We start from the raw sequence: 13,068 nt of genomic DNA, 5'->3' as shown, positions 1-13,068 counted from the left end.
CATCAGAAAAATAATATAGTTTGCAAAATAAATTCATGGTTCACATTGCCTAGTCTTCAAATTTCTTTGATCAAATTCTTGATCAACTTGACAGATATTAGATTATTGGGATTGCTGTGATAAAAAACATTCAGCAATGGCTTCATTAGACATCTTTTTTTTTAACAGACTTCAAAGCTTTAATATCTAAGATTAATAAATCCATACTTTATTTTACTTTAATATTATAAATGCGAAAGTGTGTGTGTTTATGTGTTTGTATGTTAGTCCGTCTTTCAGGAAAAGTAAGTAAAGTAAGTTTTGGCAGTTTATGGGCCAGAGAGTGACATAGGCTACTTTATATCCTGGAAAAATGCACAGATCCCGAGGGAACAGTGCGCGATAACCGAATTCCACATGGGCAAAAGCTAGTAAAAATCATAAAAGGTCAACCCATGTGGTAATTACTTGCTAGTAGGAAATTTGGGTCATGAAAAATGATAGATTTTCAACTCAATTTGTGCATTGCTTTAGAAAAGACCAGGGCCAACATCTGGACTGTATGCAATATAGTCTCTCTCCTGATTTCTTTAAAAACAATAATAAAATGAAAAATTTATTGAGCTGCCATGTATGTTTGAACAAATTAAAATGTAATATAGCATTTATCTACTGAATATTTTGACGAATTAGGAGGATTAGCTACTAGGGAAACATTTTCATCTGAAAACAAGCAGATAGAAGACTGTCCACAAAATAGGAGCAATGTTTTAAATGATAACATTTATTTCCAATGTTTAAGAAAAGTATGGTTATAGATCATAGTCATCTTTAGTATCTCTTAGATTAAAATGACCTTAAATTACTTGAAATATAAAGTAATTAAAAGGATATTTAGATAAATTTTTCTTCAAAGCAACCTTAATTCAATCTGCTTTGTAGTACCCACATAAGAAGGAAAAGGAAAGTAATAACATCATGCTAACAATTGCAGCATAACTCATGCATCATCCAATGAACACAAGTCATTCTCAACAGCCGTAATCTATTTATTGCTCCATCCTCTGATAACTAAAGGCTTGTGCGAGACTGTCGCGGAAAAGTGTATTCTACTCCTAAAATACGCAAGCATGATGTCACTGACACCGCTAGAGACCCGCTGCCTACGCGGAGTTATATCACGCCTATTAACAAAGGGTCAATTTTAATTACTCCCCGCGACCTCTTGCTCTCCTACCGCTCAAACCACCATTGCATTCATAATAGGTCAGTCAAAACAATAACAATACTTTCGAAATAAGGATAGGGGAATGACAATACCACATAACGTCGCAACCCATCTCCTTCCCGCCAAACAAATGTCAACGCAGCAGATAGAGACAGAGCTACGTGTCAAAAACTTTACGAAACAAATAAGTAATATTTACACGCAGCATGAAACTTCTTAGAAAGTTGTTTTAACAATTAAATAATACTAAATAATGAGTCAAATGATTGTACTAACCGTTATCAAGTCAACATAAATCCAAAAACAGACCGCGAGGCGAAATTACTCGTGAAAACAAGACACAAAACACTGAAACACCTTGTTGCAACTGATGGAGCACAACGTAAGCACTGACGAACAACATGCACTGCCACTAAACGGGACGCGACACTAGCACTTTAGTTTATTTACAAAGACTATTCCACGTTTATGCACGCATAGATTCCGGGACGTCTGTCGTACTCCTACGAAATTCGGCCATTTTGCTATTGAAGAAAGAAGGCCACCTTTCGACCAATAAACAAACAGACTGACCGTCTAGTGCTTCCATCTGACGACATTTCCGAACTGACTGGCTACGTCACAGAAAAAAAAACCGCTGCGTTTAGTTATTGCATGTAATTTCATAAACTGGCAACATTGGACTTGCCATAGAACGTAAACAATACATACGCTGCTATTATAGACGATTGCTGAATACATCCTCTTTTTAATCAAAGCGCGTATTTTTAAAAAACTATGACTTGTCTTTATTTTTATCACTTTTTTTTATATATTGCTTAATTCAAATAGATACCAGCAAAAAGTTATTGGATATCCTCATGTAATTATTTAGTAATTATATACCATAAAATAGAACACAATACGTTAAATCAGTTTAAATTTAAAGTCAAGCATCATGAAATTCAAACTCAGTTTTATTTTATTGGAAACCCTTCTATTAATGGTAACTTTAAACTTATTTTAAACTTCAATTAATAGATTAAATAAAAAACAAGAATACAATCAATCAAAAGCAGATTCTTTAATACAATTAGAAATCTCTGTCTAATAAAAATATATTTTTTTGTATGACAAGTTGCTATGAGAAAGCCCGGTATTAATTTCCCCTAAGTTCTACTATTAATATCCTTATAGCTTTATTTTGCAGATACAGATTGTAGAGTGCGAAAAGCGTACAACAAGCAAACAAATAAAACAGAAGGTAAGTTTATCCCAATATTCTCACGGGATTCATGTAAAATCTCGAAATCTCGCCTAAAGTCTAGAAGTATGAAAGTTTGCGCGGATGTTCTTTATATCATACGGCTTATACGGCGTAAATAAAGACCACCAAGGAATTTCAATTCAGCTGCCAGATCTAATTTTCTACGCGAGCGAAATTGCATTAGCCTCAGATATTAATCTATGTGATCAATTTTTTCATCTCTAGCAGTGTATAGGGTGTCTCTAAGGTCAAGGAATGCTTGCTGGCATGTGATAGTTCAATAAATAAGCGAATTAATGCTTCCCGCTGCAAAAAATGGTTTTCCCTATTTCAGATCCTGTCTATTTTCTTGACTTCCGACAGATCATTATAGATGCTCGGCACGTTTTAGAAGAGGTCCTGTCTAAAGGCAAGGTGAAATTACTCGGCGTTGATGACTGGAAATGGTAAAGTCAGCTCTTTTGTGATGATTATGTATTTTCTTTGGATATGGTTATAATAAAATGTTGTCCCGCTTTTTAAGATAATTTATTTATTACATGATTCACTGTTAAATATTATGAGACATAGAATAGCATAATAATATAGGTATTTAAATACTGGTTATAGTAGTGAGAACAAAGCCATTAAGTGTGGCCAGGCCATGTCCATGAATGTTTAATGAAATGTTAGTCAAATAAAAACTTTTATACAAAAATAATAGACTCTAATATAAAAGTATCTATCCATTTAATACCTTTAAACGAGCCATTCTTGTGTATTATATATAATCAGAATCTAGGAAACGGCTCCAACGATTTTGATGAAATATGGTATGTAGAGGTTTTTGGGGATGACAAATCGATCTAGCTTGGTCTTATCTCTGGGAAAACGCTTATTAAAGAGTTTTAGCCCGAGCAATGCTCGGTCGCCCAGGTACCAGGAATAAAATTGGGACACAGCTTTCTAAGCAACTATTTTTTTGGCGAAAAAAGACTTGAATATGGCATCAGTTTTGATATATTTAGTAAATAGTTCTTTCATCAGATTTCTATTTTTTCTGAGCTCATTCTAAATCCACAACTAAGAAATCAATGTGAAACTAGTCCCAATTATAAAGTCTGGATTCTTTGAATTATCAATCAATAGCTTCCTAAGCCCAGGTTTAGCTTTTTCAAGTTGAGGTCTAGCCTTGTCAACCCTAGCAGGCTGTTTGTTAGGATTTCCATGCCTCTGCTTGTGCTTCTGTAGACTTGAACGAGTCTTAAACTTAGTGCCACAAATGTCACAAAATAGATTAGGGTCTTTATGATGGCGACGCACATGCTCTGCTCTTCGCGAAGAAGAAAGATAACTAAGACTACAGTAAGAACACTTATACGGACGTTCTCCTGTGTGAATGCGTGTATGATAGAGCAGAGATTCCTTCGTAACAAATTTTCCGCCGCATGTTTCGCATGAAAAGTTCTTTTCCTGTGTATGCTTGACTGTGTGGGCTTTCAATCTGCTCTGGCAGCTAAACTTTTTGTTACACCAGCTGCAAACATGAGGCGTTCCTGTCTCACTATGCTCAAACTTTATGTGAACCCGCAATGTGTTTTTACGAGAATATTGCTTATTGCATATGTCGCATTTGAATTGCCCATCAAATGCCGATTTTCTAGTGACTTGACCACACACACCAAATCCAATGTGTTGTTTGAAAGTATCTTTGTTTTTATAGACTCTACCACACTTTTGGCAAACATATCTCATCCTATGGCCAAGTTCATGCTGTTTGAGGGCATGTCGGTTATTATAGACTTTACCACATATGGAACAGACTCTGGTGTCATGGCAATCCTGAATGTGTTGTTCCATTAGAGCATTGGATCCGTAGCTGCGATCACACTTAGGGCATTTAACAGTCTTCGGAGCATGAAGTCTCAAATAATGCTGTCTTAAGTAATCCAAGGCTGTAAAAGTTTTTAAACAAACATTGCATTTGTATGCCAATGGTTGACTGTCTTCATGCAATATAAGTTCCCTGGGCAAGTTTACTGTTTTTCGAGCTCTTTTCTTTTTAGTTTCTTTTACCTTAATTACATCTTCATTGAATGGTGGGTCTTCACTATTTCCATCAAAATCATCTTCATTCTTAATTTCTAAATTAGGCTTTGAATTTTTACCACTGAGGATTGAGTTAAATCTTTTCAGTGCAACAGCCTGTGTTGCTATTGGACGCTTATAATCATAATAATGTTGTGCTGCATCATTTGGATCCAAAACTACAAATAGTGATTTGCACATATTTATCTGCTCTGATGCATCTTGAAGGCATTTATCCAAACTTTCAAGAACTTGATTGAAACTTTGAAAATTTGCTCTGCACTTCTTAATAAATGTATAGCCTTTCAACGCTGACATTGCACATTGCTTGCAAACAGTCTCGCATGGAATTTCACGGACCTGCAAAAGAAATACAGTGTATAGATAAATTACCAAGAGCATGGAATTGCATATGTGGTATTGTGTGTTTATAGGCATTCTATATTTGAAACTTCCCTTTTCCTGAACTATCAGCATAAACAGAGATTTTTAATAATTATATTGAAGAAGAATATTCCAAAATAATCTGTGTCAATCTAAATATTATTTAAGTTGTGAGTATATTTTAACACCTGATTTTATTGTATTCTTCCATTTTTTTTAATAATTCTCTCTGGGCCTGTACAACTGCAAGTTACACAGTTTTTAAAACTATGGCAGAAAATAATTTTGGTCAGATTGAGAGTCAAAGTAAGCAAATAATTTTGAACAGTTATATATATTTTGAACTTAAGTAATGAAAAATTTAAATTCACCTTTTACCACTGCCCAATTTGTTGAAAAAGCTACAGGTGAATACCTACTAAAGTTATTTTCCTTTTCATGCGAACCATACAACCACTATAAATGCAATTCCAAGCTCTTGTTAATTCATCTATACTGTAAGAACTTGAACAGATGCAAAAAATTCTAACAGACAGATTTATCATAGGTTTACATCTTTCCTTTAGGTTTGAATGAACTCCGAAGAAGTTAACGTACAGTCACCAGCACCAATATCTGACACAAGCGTGCATAAATATCTGATATGACTCTATTTCTAGGGCCGGAAGGACGTGTCAGATATTTTTGCACGCTCCGCTGTGGCAAATATTAATGCTGGTGACTGTACGTCACATGAAATAAAACTTTTCTTGTATATTATCCATGAGACTCGAGGACTGTACACACAACTTAGTCAGTCTCATAAGTTTACAATGATACTTACGTCATCCCCTAAGATATATCCAAGAATTTCGGAGAAAACATTGCATTCAAAATCATTACCATTCAAAAGCACTTCATCTCTTATGAGAATTGTATTTTGTTCTGCTACATTGAGGCACAAACAACATATGTTTTCCTTTCGAAGCAATGAATTAAAAAGAGTATTTCTTAAAGTCGTCATTGTTTAAATGGGGCTATTTGAATCTATTTCGTTTATAATAACGATTTTTTTAGTTACTAACTCAAATGAATACGATTTTTCTACTGTTTCTTTACATTACATTACAACTCCATAACCTGACAGACCAGACCAAATGGCACGGCTTGGGCACGGATCACGGAACAAATTTGACATTGATTGACTGACGGACTGATTTGTCACTGGGATAGCTGCTTTTTCGTCCTTATTGTGGTTAATTATTTATTTTTGTAAATAATGGCTTTTATTGAAACTATGTAATATGATAAAAAAATACAAAATTTTGTATTTGGTTCCATCTTCCTCAAAAAAAAAATTAAACTATTGAAAAAGTTTGATATGTAATTTCATTGTACGATTTGGACAGGTTTTCTTTATCTGTGGATACGAAAATAGTAACGACATACAGTAGGCCTATTACGAAGTGCATAATTCGAACTTTGTATCTTGCCGCCCCTTGACGCCTATATTATTTAATACGAGAGTGAGAGAGATGGCACAACACTAACTTCGATTTTCGAATTTAAAAGTAGCTTCCCAGACCGCCATGTTCCTTCTGTTTGTCGTAGCTTCATCTTTCATCGATTCTGAACGAAAGTTTTAAAGCCGCGAACTGTTTGTCAGATTTAATTTTGTTGCTTCTTTATTCAAAACAATAATACAGTACTTTATTGCATAAAGTAAGAAATACTGGATAAGCCATGGCTAGCAGAGCAGATATAAACATAATCGTGTCAAATATCGCTAACGGAAAACAGTACAGTCACTGTAGGTTATGTTTGAAGAGTCTCGATAATTATTATGTTCGTTTTGGAGATGGAGTGGCTATGGACAGCGAAACCGAAGGGCTGCAGCTACAACCTCTATCTGATTTGCTCTCCAGGCTTTTTGGGGACGAGGTATGCATTGTGAAGTTTCATTTTGTACATTGATTTATTTTGATTGAATTGCTGATATGTAAATTTTCTCAGTATATATTACAGTTAAAGTAGATAATAGCTCTAAAAGATTCAAGCGACGGAAATTAAGATTGCCGGGGTTATAACTTAAATGATGGGAGAAAAGAGTTAAATTGTCAGGCTGATATTCTTTACTTAATTACAGGATATAGAAGCAGTTCCCGGCCTAGAAGCTGTGTGCACGGACTGCGTCGAACAGGCCTTAGGAGCCTTCAAATTCATAGAAAATTACCATAAAACCACTCATCTACTGAACAGTGTTCTTGATAGCTTATTAGAGACACTAAATGTCTCATTTGAAGCTAATGAAAATCAGTCTTTGTACATAGTAGTAGATGATCATAAATCAGAGCTGCTGCTAATGAATAATGACATTAAACCAGCAATGAAGCCTGCACAATCTAAAGCAGAACTTACTGTAAGCTGTCTAGAATGCGACAAGGAGTTTGGGAGTCCCGGTGAACTTAGAGAACACTTTGCTCAGAACCACAAGTCAATTGTCTGTGACATTTGCAGCCAGACTTTTGATACTACTCAGGAATTATCAGACCACTCATGCATTGCGAAATACAAATGCCCCGATTGTAAACAATACAGAAACACAGAGGAGGCTCTAATGGAGCACCAGAACAGAGCCCACCAGATCCACGTCTGTAAGGAATGCGGGAAGTCATGTCAGGGCTCCGACAAGCTCAAAACTCATGAAGAGAAACATGCAAATAAGAGCCAATGCCCTAAGTGCGGAAAAAGCTACTCGACGAAAGACTTCTATTTGAAACATGTCAAGTTATGTGTTGATGGGTTGTTAGATCCACATCCTTATCGAACAAACCTTGAGCGACCATTTTCTTGCAAAGAGTGTGGTAAACGCTACAGCACTAGTGGAGGCCTACGGGTTCACTACAGATTTGAACATGGGAACAGTAAACCCCACATATGTCCCCATTGCAATAAGAAATTCACAGCTCCGAGTTACTTAAAAGTTCACATGATAACACATACTAAGGAGAAAAATTTTATATGTAATATATGTGGCAACCGTTTTGTATCAAAAGAAGCTTTGTTGTATCACACGAGACGGCACACTGGGGAAAAGCCTTATCAGTGCGATCTCTGTACAGAGAGATTTGTGAATGCGTCAGCAAGAGCCGAGCATATAAAGTACAAACACATAGGCCCAACATTGATGTGCGAGATATGCTCTCGAAAGTTTGTAACGCCTCATTTCTTGAAGACGCACATAAAAAGGCACCATGAGAAAGATGGTGATTGGAATATACCTGAAGTACCGGTGTCAAAAAGTATGCTGGAATCAACTGTAAATAGAAAGACTTATTCTAAAAAGCTCCAGGAATCTTTATAAATTATCGAAATGACATTGTGAAGTGATGAATTATGTTTTTTATGTATTTATATTTACAAATATACTTCAAGTGATAAGAACTTTGATTTTCTATCCTTCTGCTTTTATGTCCATAGTTAACCACTTTGACTCCACGGCCACCTCTGTAACAATGTTTATCAAATGACATACAAATGTTTTTTTTTTTTTTTATGGTATAGGGGGCAAACGAGCAGGCGGATCGCCTGATGGTAAGCGATTACCGTCGCCCATGGACACCTGCAACGCCAGAAGAGTCACAAGTGCGTTGCCGGCCTTTAAGGTAGGAGTACACTCTTTTCTTGAAAACTTGAAGGTCATATCGGTCCGGGAATACCGCAGGCGATAGTTCATTTTAGAGTTTTGCTGTGCGAGGCAGGAAATTTCTGGAAAAACGCACAGTAGAGGACCGCCAACCGTCTAAAGGAAAGTATAAAGTAAAAAACCGTGTAAAGTATGTAAGGTAAATGATAAGGTTCTGTGGTGGGTGGCCTAGGGATCAAATTGGTTGACTGTGCTGTACATAATGTCCATGGCTCTAATCCTAGGGATTTAACATAAAAACAAAATCTTCGAAATTTTAGGATTCCCAAACCGTGAACCATGGTAAATACCCAAAGGCGCCGCGTGGGTTCCTGCTATCCCGGAAACTTGGGCAATCTGGTGTAAATCGAGTTGTAATGGTGCCACACCATTGCTAGCTATTGTATCCTATTTCAACCTACTCTACACCTAGCTGCAAGGGTGCGCAAACTGTAAAATCAGAGCCGCCCTTTGCCATCTAGGCGCCGCAGGCGAGTCATGCCTTTGGCACCCTTTTAGATGCGACAAGCGACAAAATGACTAGCAAAGACTACAGAGTATATATAGGGAGACTGTATATATAGGGAGAGTATACATAGGGAGAGTATGATGACTAGTCGTGTTTGTTATGCTGCGGCTACATTATCGGGCGAAGATTCGTGTCGCGTTGTCGCTACAGCAAATTCGTGATACAACGAACACGAATTACATGGCCACATTATACTCACAATAAAAGTAAAGCCGCGACATAATCCCTTAGATAGATGTGCGGTAAAAAACCGACAAGAGCCTGAACACTATTAGTTTGCCCGAATGATTCGCGTTACAGCGAACTTGGCTATTATAAAAGTCGCGTCGCGCGCGTCAGGTCGAACGTTCGCCTAGTCCCGATAATGTAGCCGCAGCATTAGACCTTTCCTTTAGATCGATAAAAATAGGTATTCAAATTAAGTGGTTAAAGGCAGCCGCCCTGTCGCCCTCCCTAAAGCCGGAGCCGGCACTGTGTAAAATTGGGTACCTTAGCTATTAACTAATTGACAAAACATAGTTATTAAAAAAACCATCGTTTATTTTCAATTAAGTAATAACTATACATTAAATATCAGCCTACTAACTACTACATCTACATCATTGATTAACTGTGCTAGCAAAATTGAAAACACTGCAGCCATGAAATGATATCCCGATGCCTCGTCTTAGCTTCACGATATCCCAGATGCAGCCACAGCACAGAGATGGCCGCACAGTGGCGTAGAGCTAGGTAACCAAAGGCCATGGGGCAAAAAATAAACGAGGGCCCCAACTAAACTAGGTATTTAAAATCGTTTGTGCCGTATTCGTCGTATCGTCGTGTTCCGAATTCGACGTACTCCAGATTGTCATTTATAGTTTGAAGTCAGAGTCCGAGGGGGCCACGGGGCACTGCCCCGTCTAGTAGTAGCTACGTCACTGTGGCCGCACTCAGCCATGGGCAGTAATGGGCACCCAAGGTAAGACAAAAGGAGATGGATGGCGAGAAGACCTGGACGCGGAACGGAATTGAAAGTGGCCCGATGTAGCTCTGGACAAGAATATGTGAAGGTCCAGAGGGGAGGCTCTTGTCCAGCAGTGGGAGATGAATATGGGCTAAGAAATAAAAGTATGGTTGTGCTTAGTGTAACTTCGAGAATGAACTTGTAGAAAGTTTGAAACATGTCGCGTCAGCTGTGACATGAAATGTGGTGAGTGCGCGTTTTTGCATGAAGACAAGTGTGAAGCTGTCTTGAACTTGTAGTTACACAGTAACAAGGTTTTTGCAGTTTATACGGAATGAGTTACATGCATAAACCTTATTGGCACAGGCGGCTAGCACAGTATCACTTCACTTGTTCGTAAAGCTTGCCATTTAGATGATAAATATTGGTTACAGAGTTATAAAATAATTTGGCGGTGTGTGTGAAGCTCTCAATCCGCACTGGGCTTGTGTGGGAACTACAACCAAAGTCCGCTCACTCTAAGTGGAAGCCTATTACCCAGTACAGGCTGGAGATTATGATGAAGATAGTGCATAGTCTATCACAGAAACACATTCTACAGTAAATAAGTTAGTTAATGAAAATGGATCTATTGTCTGTAAATTTCCATGTTTTCCACTACATATGTCCTGTCTTGCTTATCCGCTATTGGTATATAGAGCTTGCTGTGAGGATCGGAATGTCTCTCAATATGTTTCCGTAGCTGGCTGCCCGTTATAAATTTCATGTGGCATATGTGACATTCTTGTGTAGGCCCAAAATGTTTCCTTCTTTTGTGTTCCATCCGTCTCGAAGTAGACAGGAAGCTCTCGTTGCATAAATCACATTTATAGGGTTTCTCGCCTGTATGTAACCGTGTGTGGTACACCAATGCTGCTTGCGTGACAAATTTACCATTGCACTGTTCGCAGGTAAAGTTCCGTTCCCTCGTATGCTTGACAATATGGTTCTTGAGTCTGCTGATAGCATCAAACTTTTTCGAACACCAGCTGCAAGACAAAACTTTGCCGAAACCATGGTCAGTTTTCAAGTGTGTCCGTACCCCGTTCTTACGAATGTAACCTTTGCCGCAGATATCACAGAAGAAGCTTGCCACTCTCTCCTCATTGCTACCACACTGTTTACAATGGATCTTGTATGTCTGTTTGTTTACAAAGCTCTTTTCACATTGGGGACATTTCAAAATGTCATGTTTATCTAAATGGGCTTTTAGAGCCATTTTTGATGGGAATTGGACAAAGCACAGCTTGCAGAGCGCCGCAACATGTTCCAGCCTGTTGTGTGTTCTGAGCATTTTTTCTGTACTAAACATTTTTGAACACTTTGTACATTGAATTTTCTTTGGATAGTGGACTCTTTCTTCATGCTCTGTTAACTGTAGGGGAGTTGAGAATACTTTGAAGCACTGCGAGCAGGGCTGCGGTGACGTGCTGTGCATTTTCATGTGCTTAGCAAGAAGAGATTTAGACTTAAGTCTGACCCCGCATTCTTCACAAATGTAGCTGTATAACGTTTTATCTTTCACATATTTGTTTCTCCTCTTGATAAAGTGCTTTACTTTCGACACAACTGTCGGCTTGTCCATTGAATGTGTTTTTCGGCTGGTAAATATACAGTTTTCTGTTGCACTGATCATCAAGTATACTGAACGTACTGGAGGGGCTAGAGTGTTGGCTTGTGTTAGGCTGTTTTCGAGGGTTGACATTGCTTCTCCCCATTTCTCATTAGAATATTCACAAAACTTTTTAAACAGGTAGCTGTTGGTTATTGATTTTGCGCAGCTATCGCACAGCGTTTGCGGTAGCAATGGTTCTTCAGTCACCTGCGAAAATGACATACAGTTAGTTTAATTTGTTAGTTTAGTTCTTTAGTTTTTTAAATAAATACGGTTGTGTTCATCGGAGGACAATTTAACCAGTGTCTAGTGGGTTTTTGCCATTGTACGGGAAAAAATTCTAGAAAACGAAATATGAGAGGTAATGGTGGAGGAACGTTGACTAAGTTAGCTTTATACTTTAGCAAGAAGAATTATACTTGCCCCAAGCTCTGCAAACATGTCCTCATAAGTCACAGAATTCTGGAAATACGGCCGTTTTAGGTTCACAGAGTCTTGAATGAAGTGTTCGTGTTGTTCCGTCGACGAGAAGCATAACCTGCAAATATGCGCGTCCGCTCTGGTCACATATTTGAACGCCGCTACCAAAATGCCAGTTTCTGATTCCATTTTGCATTAATACGCACTGAATTAAATAGCACTACAAAATAATTATTCGATTATGTTCCCAGCTAAAGAACAACAAACGAATTGTCAATTTTGTCAAACGTGTGTCAAGCTCGTGTCAAGAAACGACAAGAGAAGCGTCAAAGTCAAAGGATGCATGGGGTTCGGGGAGTCCCTATTGACACTACAAACTAAAAACGCTTTTAATGCTGTTCGACGAATAACGAACGACGAATACGTCGGAGACATCAATAAGCTTTATAAACACGATTTGAGTTGCGTTTTTATTTTTATCCCACTGTACAGACTTGAAATACCGGGTGTAGTTAATGTACGACTTGTTAATGCACGCTTAAATAATGCACGGCCTGATAATCCGTGCTTATGTGCACGAATTATCAAGCCGTGCATTATCACCCCGTACCGAACTAGTGGGGAACCAAACCAATAATGTACGCGCAAAAATGTACGACGTGATAATCCGAAGCATTATGTCTTCCGATTATCATGCCTTACGATTTCCATGATTGAAATAAAAAAAAACCGAACGAAGGGCGAAAGCGGCGAGCGAGGCTGCCGCCTCGCTCGCACGCCCTCGCCCTTCAACCTAACCCGGCCGGGTCGGATCTGCTCCGACTATTCATTCGCATCGATTGCATTCAGTTTATCACGTCGTACATTATCACTAGTACATTACAGCGCGCGTACATTCCGAGTTGTACATTACTGTTTCCCGTTGGAACGATATGACTGGATATTAATCAA

General features: G+C 38.1%; 3 protein-coding genes across 5 annotated transcripts; 1 reads left to right on the top strand and 2 right to left on the bottom strand.

Annotated features, from left to right (window-relative positions):
- Positions 1-3,080: 3,080 nt before the first annotated feature.
- LOC141444177 (uncharacterized) lies at positions 3,081-6,056 on the bottom strand. 3 transcript variants are annotated; one of them, XM_074109641.1, is made up of 2 exons: positions 5,728-6,056; positions 3,081-4,880 (listed from the first exon to the last, which is right to left on the bottom strand). In XM_074109641.1, the coding sequence occupies exons 1-2, from the start codon at positions 5,905-5,907 to the stop codon at positions 3,516-3,518; spliced, it is 1,545 nt and encodes a 514-aa protein (XP_073965742.1). In that variant the 5' UTR covers positions 5,908-6,056; the 3' UTR covers positions 3,081-3,515. The 3 variants fall into 3 exon arrangements, with proteins under 3 accessions (XP_073965742.1, XP_073965743.1, XP_073965744.1); XM_074109642.1 differs by having other exon boundaries at positions 3,084-4,880; positions 5,787-5,871; XM_074109643.1 differs by lacking the exon at positions 5,728-6,056 and adding an exon at positions 5,276-5,717 and having other exon boundaries at positions 3,084-4,880.
- Positions 6,057-6,475: 419 nt separating this feature from the next.
- On the top strand, positions 6,476-8,327 carry LOC141444178 (uncharacterized). The gene is made up of 2 exons (XM_074109644.1): positions 6,476-6,824; positions 7,030-8,327. The coding sequence occupies exons 1-2, from the start codon at positions 6,627-6,629 to the stop codon at positions 8,245-8,247; spliced, it is 1,416 nt and encodes a 471-aa protein (XP_073965745.1). The 5' UTR covers positions 6,476-6,626; the 3' UTR covers positions 8,248-8,327.
- Positions 8,328-9,616: 1,289 nt separating this feature from the next.
- LOC141444104 (uncharacterized) lies at positions 9,617-12,479 on the bottom strand. Its single transcript, XM_074109535.1, has 2 exons — positions 12,121-12,479; positions 9,617-11,904 (listed from the first exon to the last, which is right to left on the bottom strand). Exons 1-2 carry the CDS (start codon positions 12,304-12,306, stop codon positions 10,672-10,674), a joined length of 1,419 nt encoding a protein of 472 aa, XP_073965636.1. The 5' UTR covers positions 12,307-12,479; the 3' UTR covers positions 9,617-10,671.
- Between the last annotated feature and the right edge of the window lie 589 nt (positions 12,480-13,068).

Source organism: Choristoneura fumiferana, chromosome 29 (genome assembly GCF_025370935.1).
Source record: "Choristoneura fumiferana chromosome 29, NRCan_CFum_1, whole genome shotgun sequence".
Classification (NCBI taxonomy): domain Eukaryota; kingdom Metazoa; phylum Arthropoda; class Insecta; order Lepidoptera; family Tortricidae; genus Choristoneura; species Choristoneura fumiferana.
This window is presented reverse-complemented; position numbering and strand designations above follow the sequence as displayed.

Coding starts and splice junctions, on each gene's coding strand:
- LOC141444177 (XM_074109641.1), bottom strand. CDS start 5,907: ATGACGACTTTAAGAAATACTCTTTTTAATTCATTGCTTCGAAAGGAA. Junction 4,881..5,727: donor GATATATCTTAGGGGATGAC/GTAAGTATCATT, acceptor TTTCTTTTGCAG/GTCCGTGAAATTCCATGCGA.
- LOC141444178 (XM_074109644.1), top strand. CDS start 6,627: ATGGCTAGCAGAGCAGATATAAACATAATCGTGTCAAATATCGCTAAC. Junction 6,825..7,029: donor CCAGGCTTTTTGGGGACGAG/GTATGCATTGTG, acceptor ACTTAATTACAG/GATATAGAAGCAGTTCCCGG.
- LOC141444104 (XM_074109535.1), bottom strand. CDS start 12,306: ATGGAATCAGAAACTGGCATTTTGGTAGCGGCGTTCAAATATGTGACC. Junction 11,905..12,120: donor ACATGTTTGCAGAGCTTGGG/GCAAGTATAATT, acceptor TCATTTTCGCAG/GTGACTGAAGAACCATTGCT.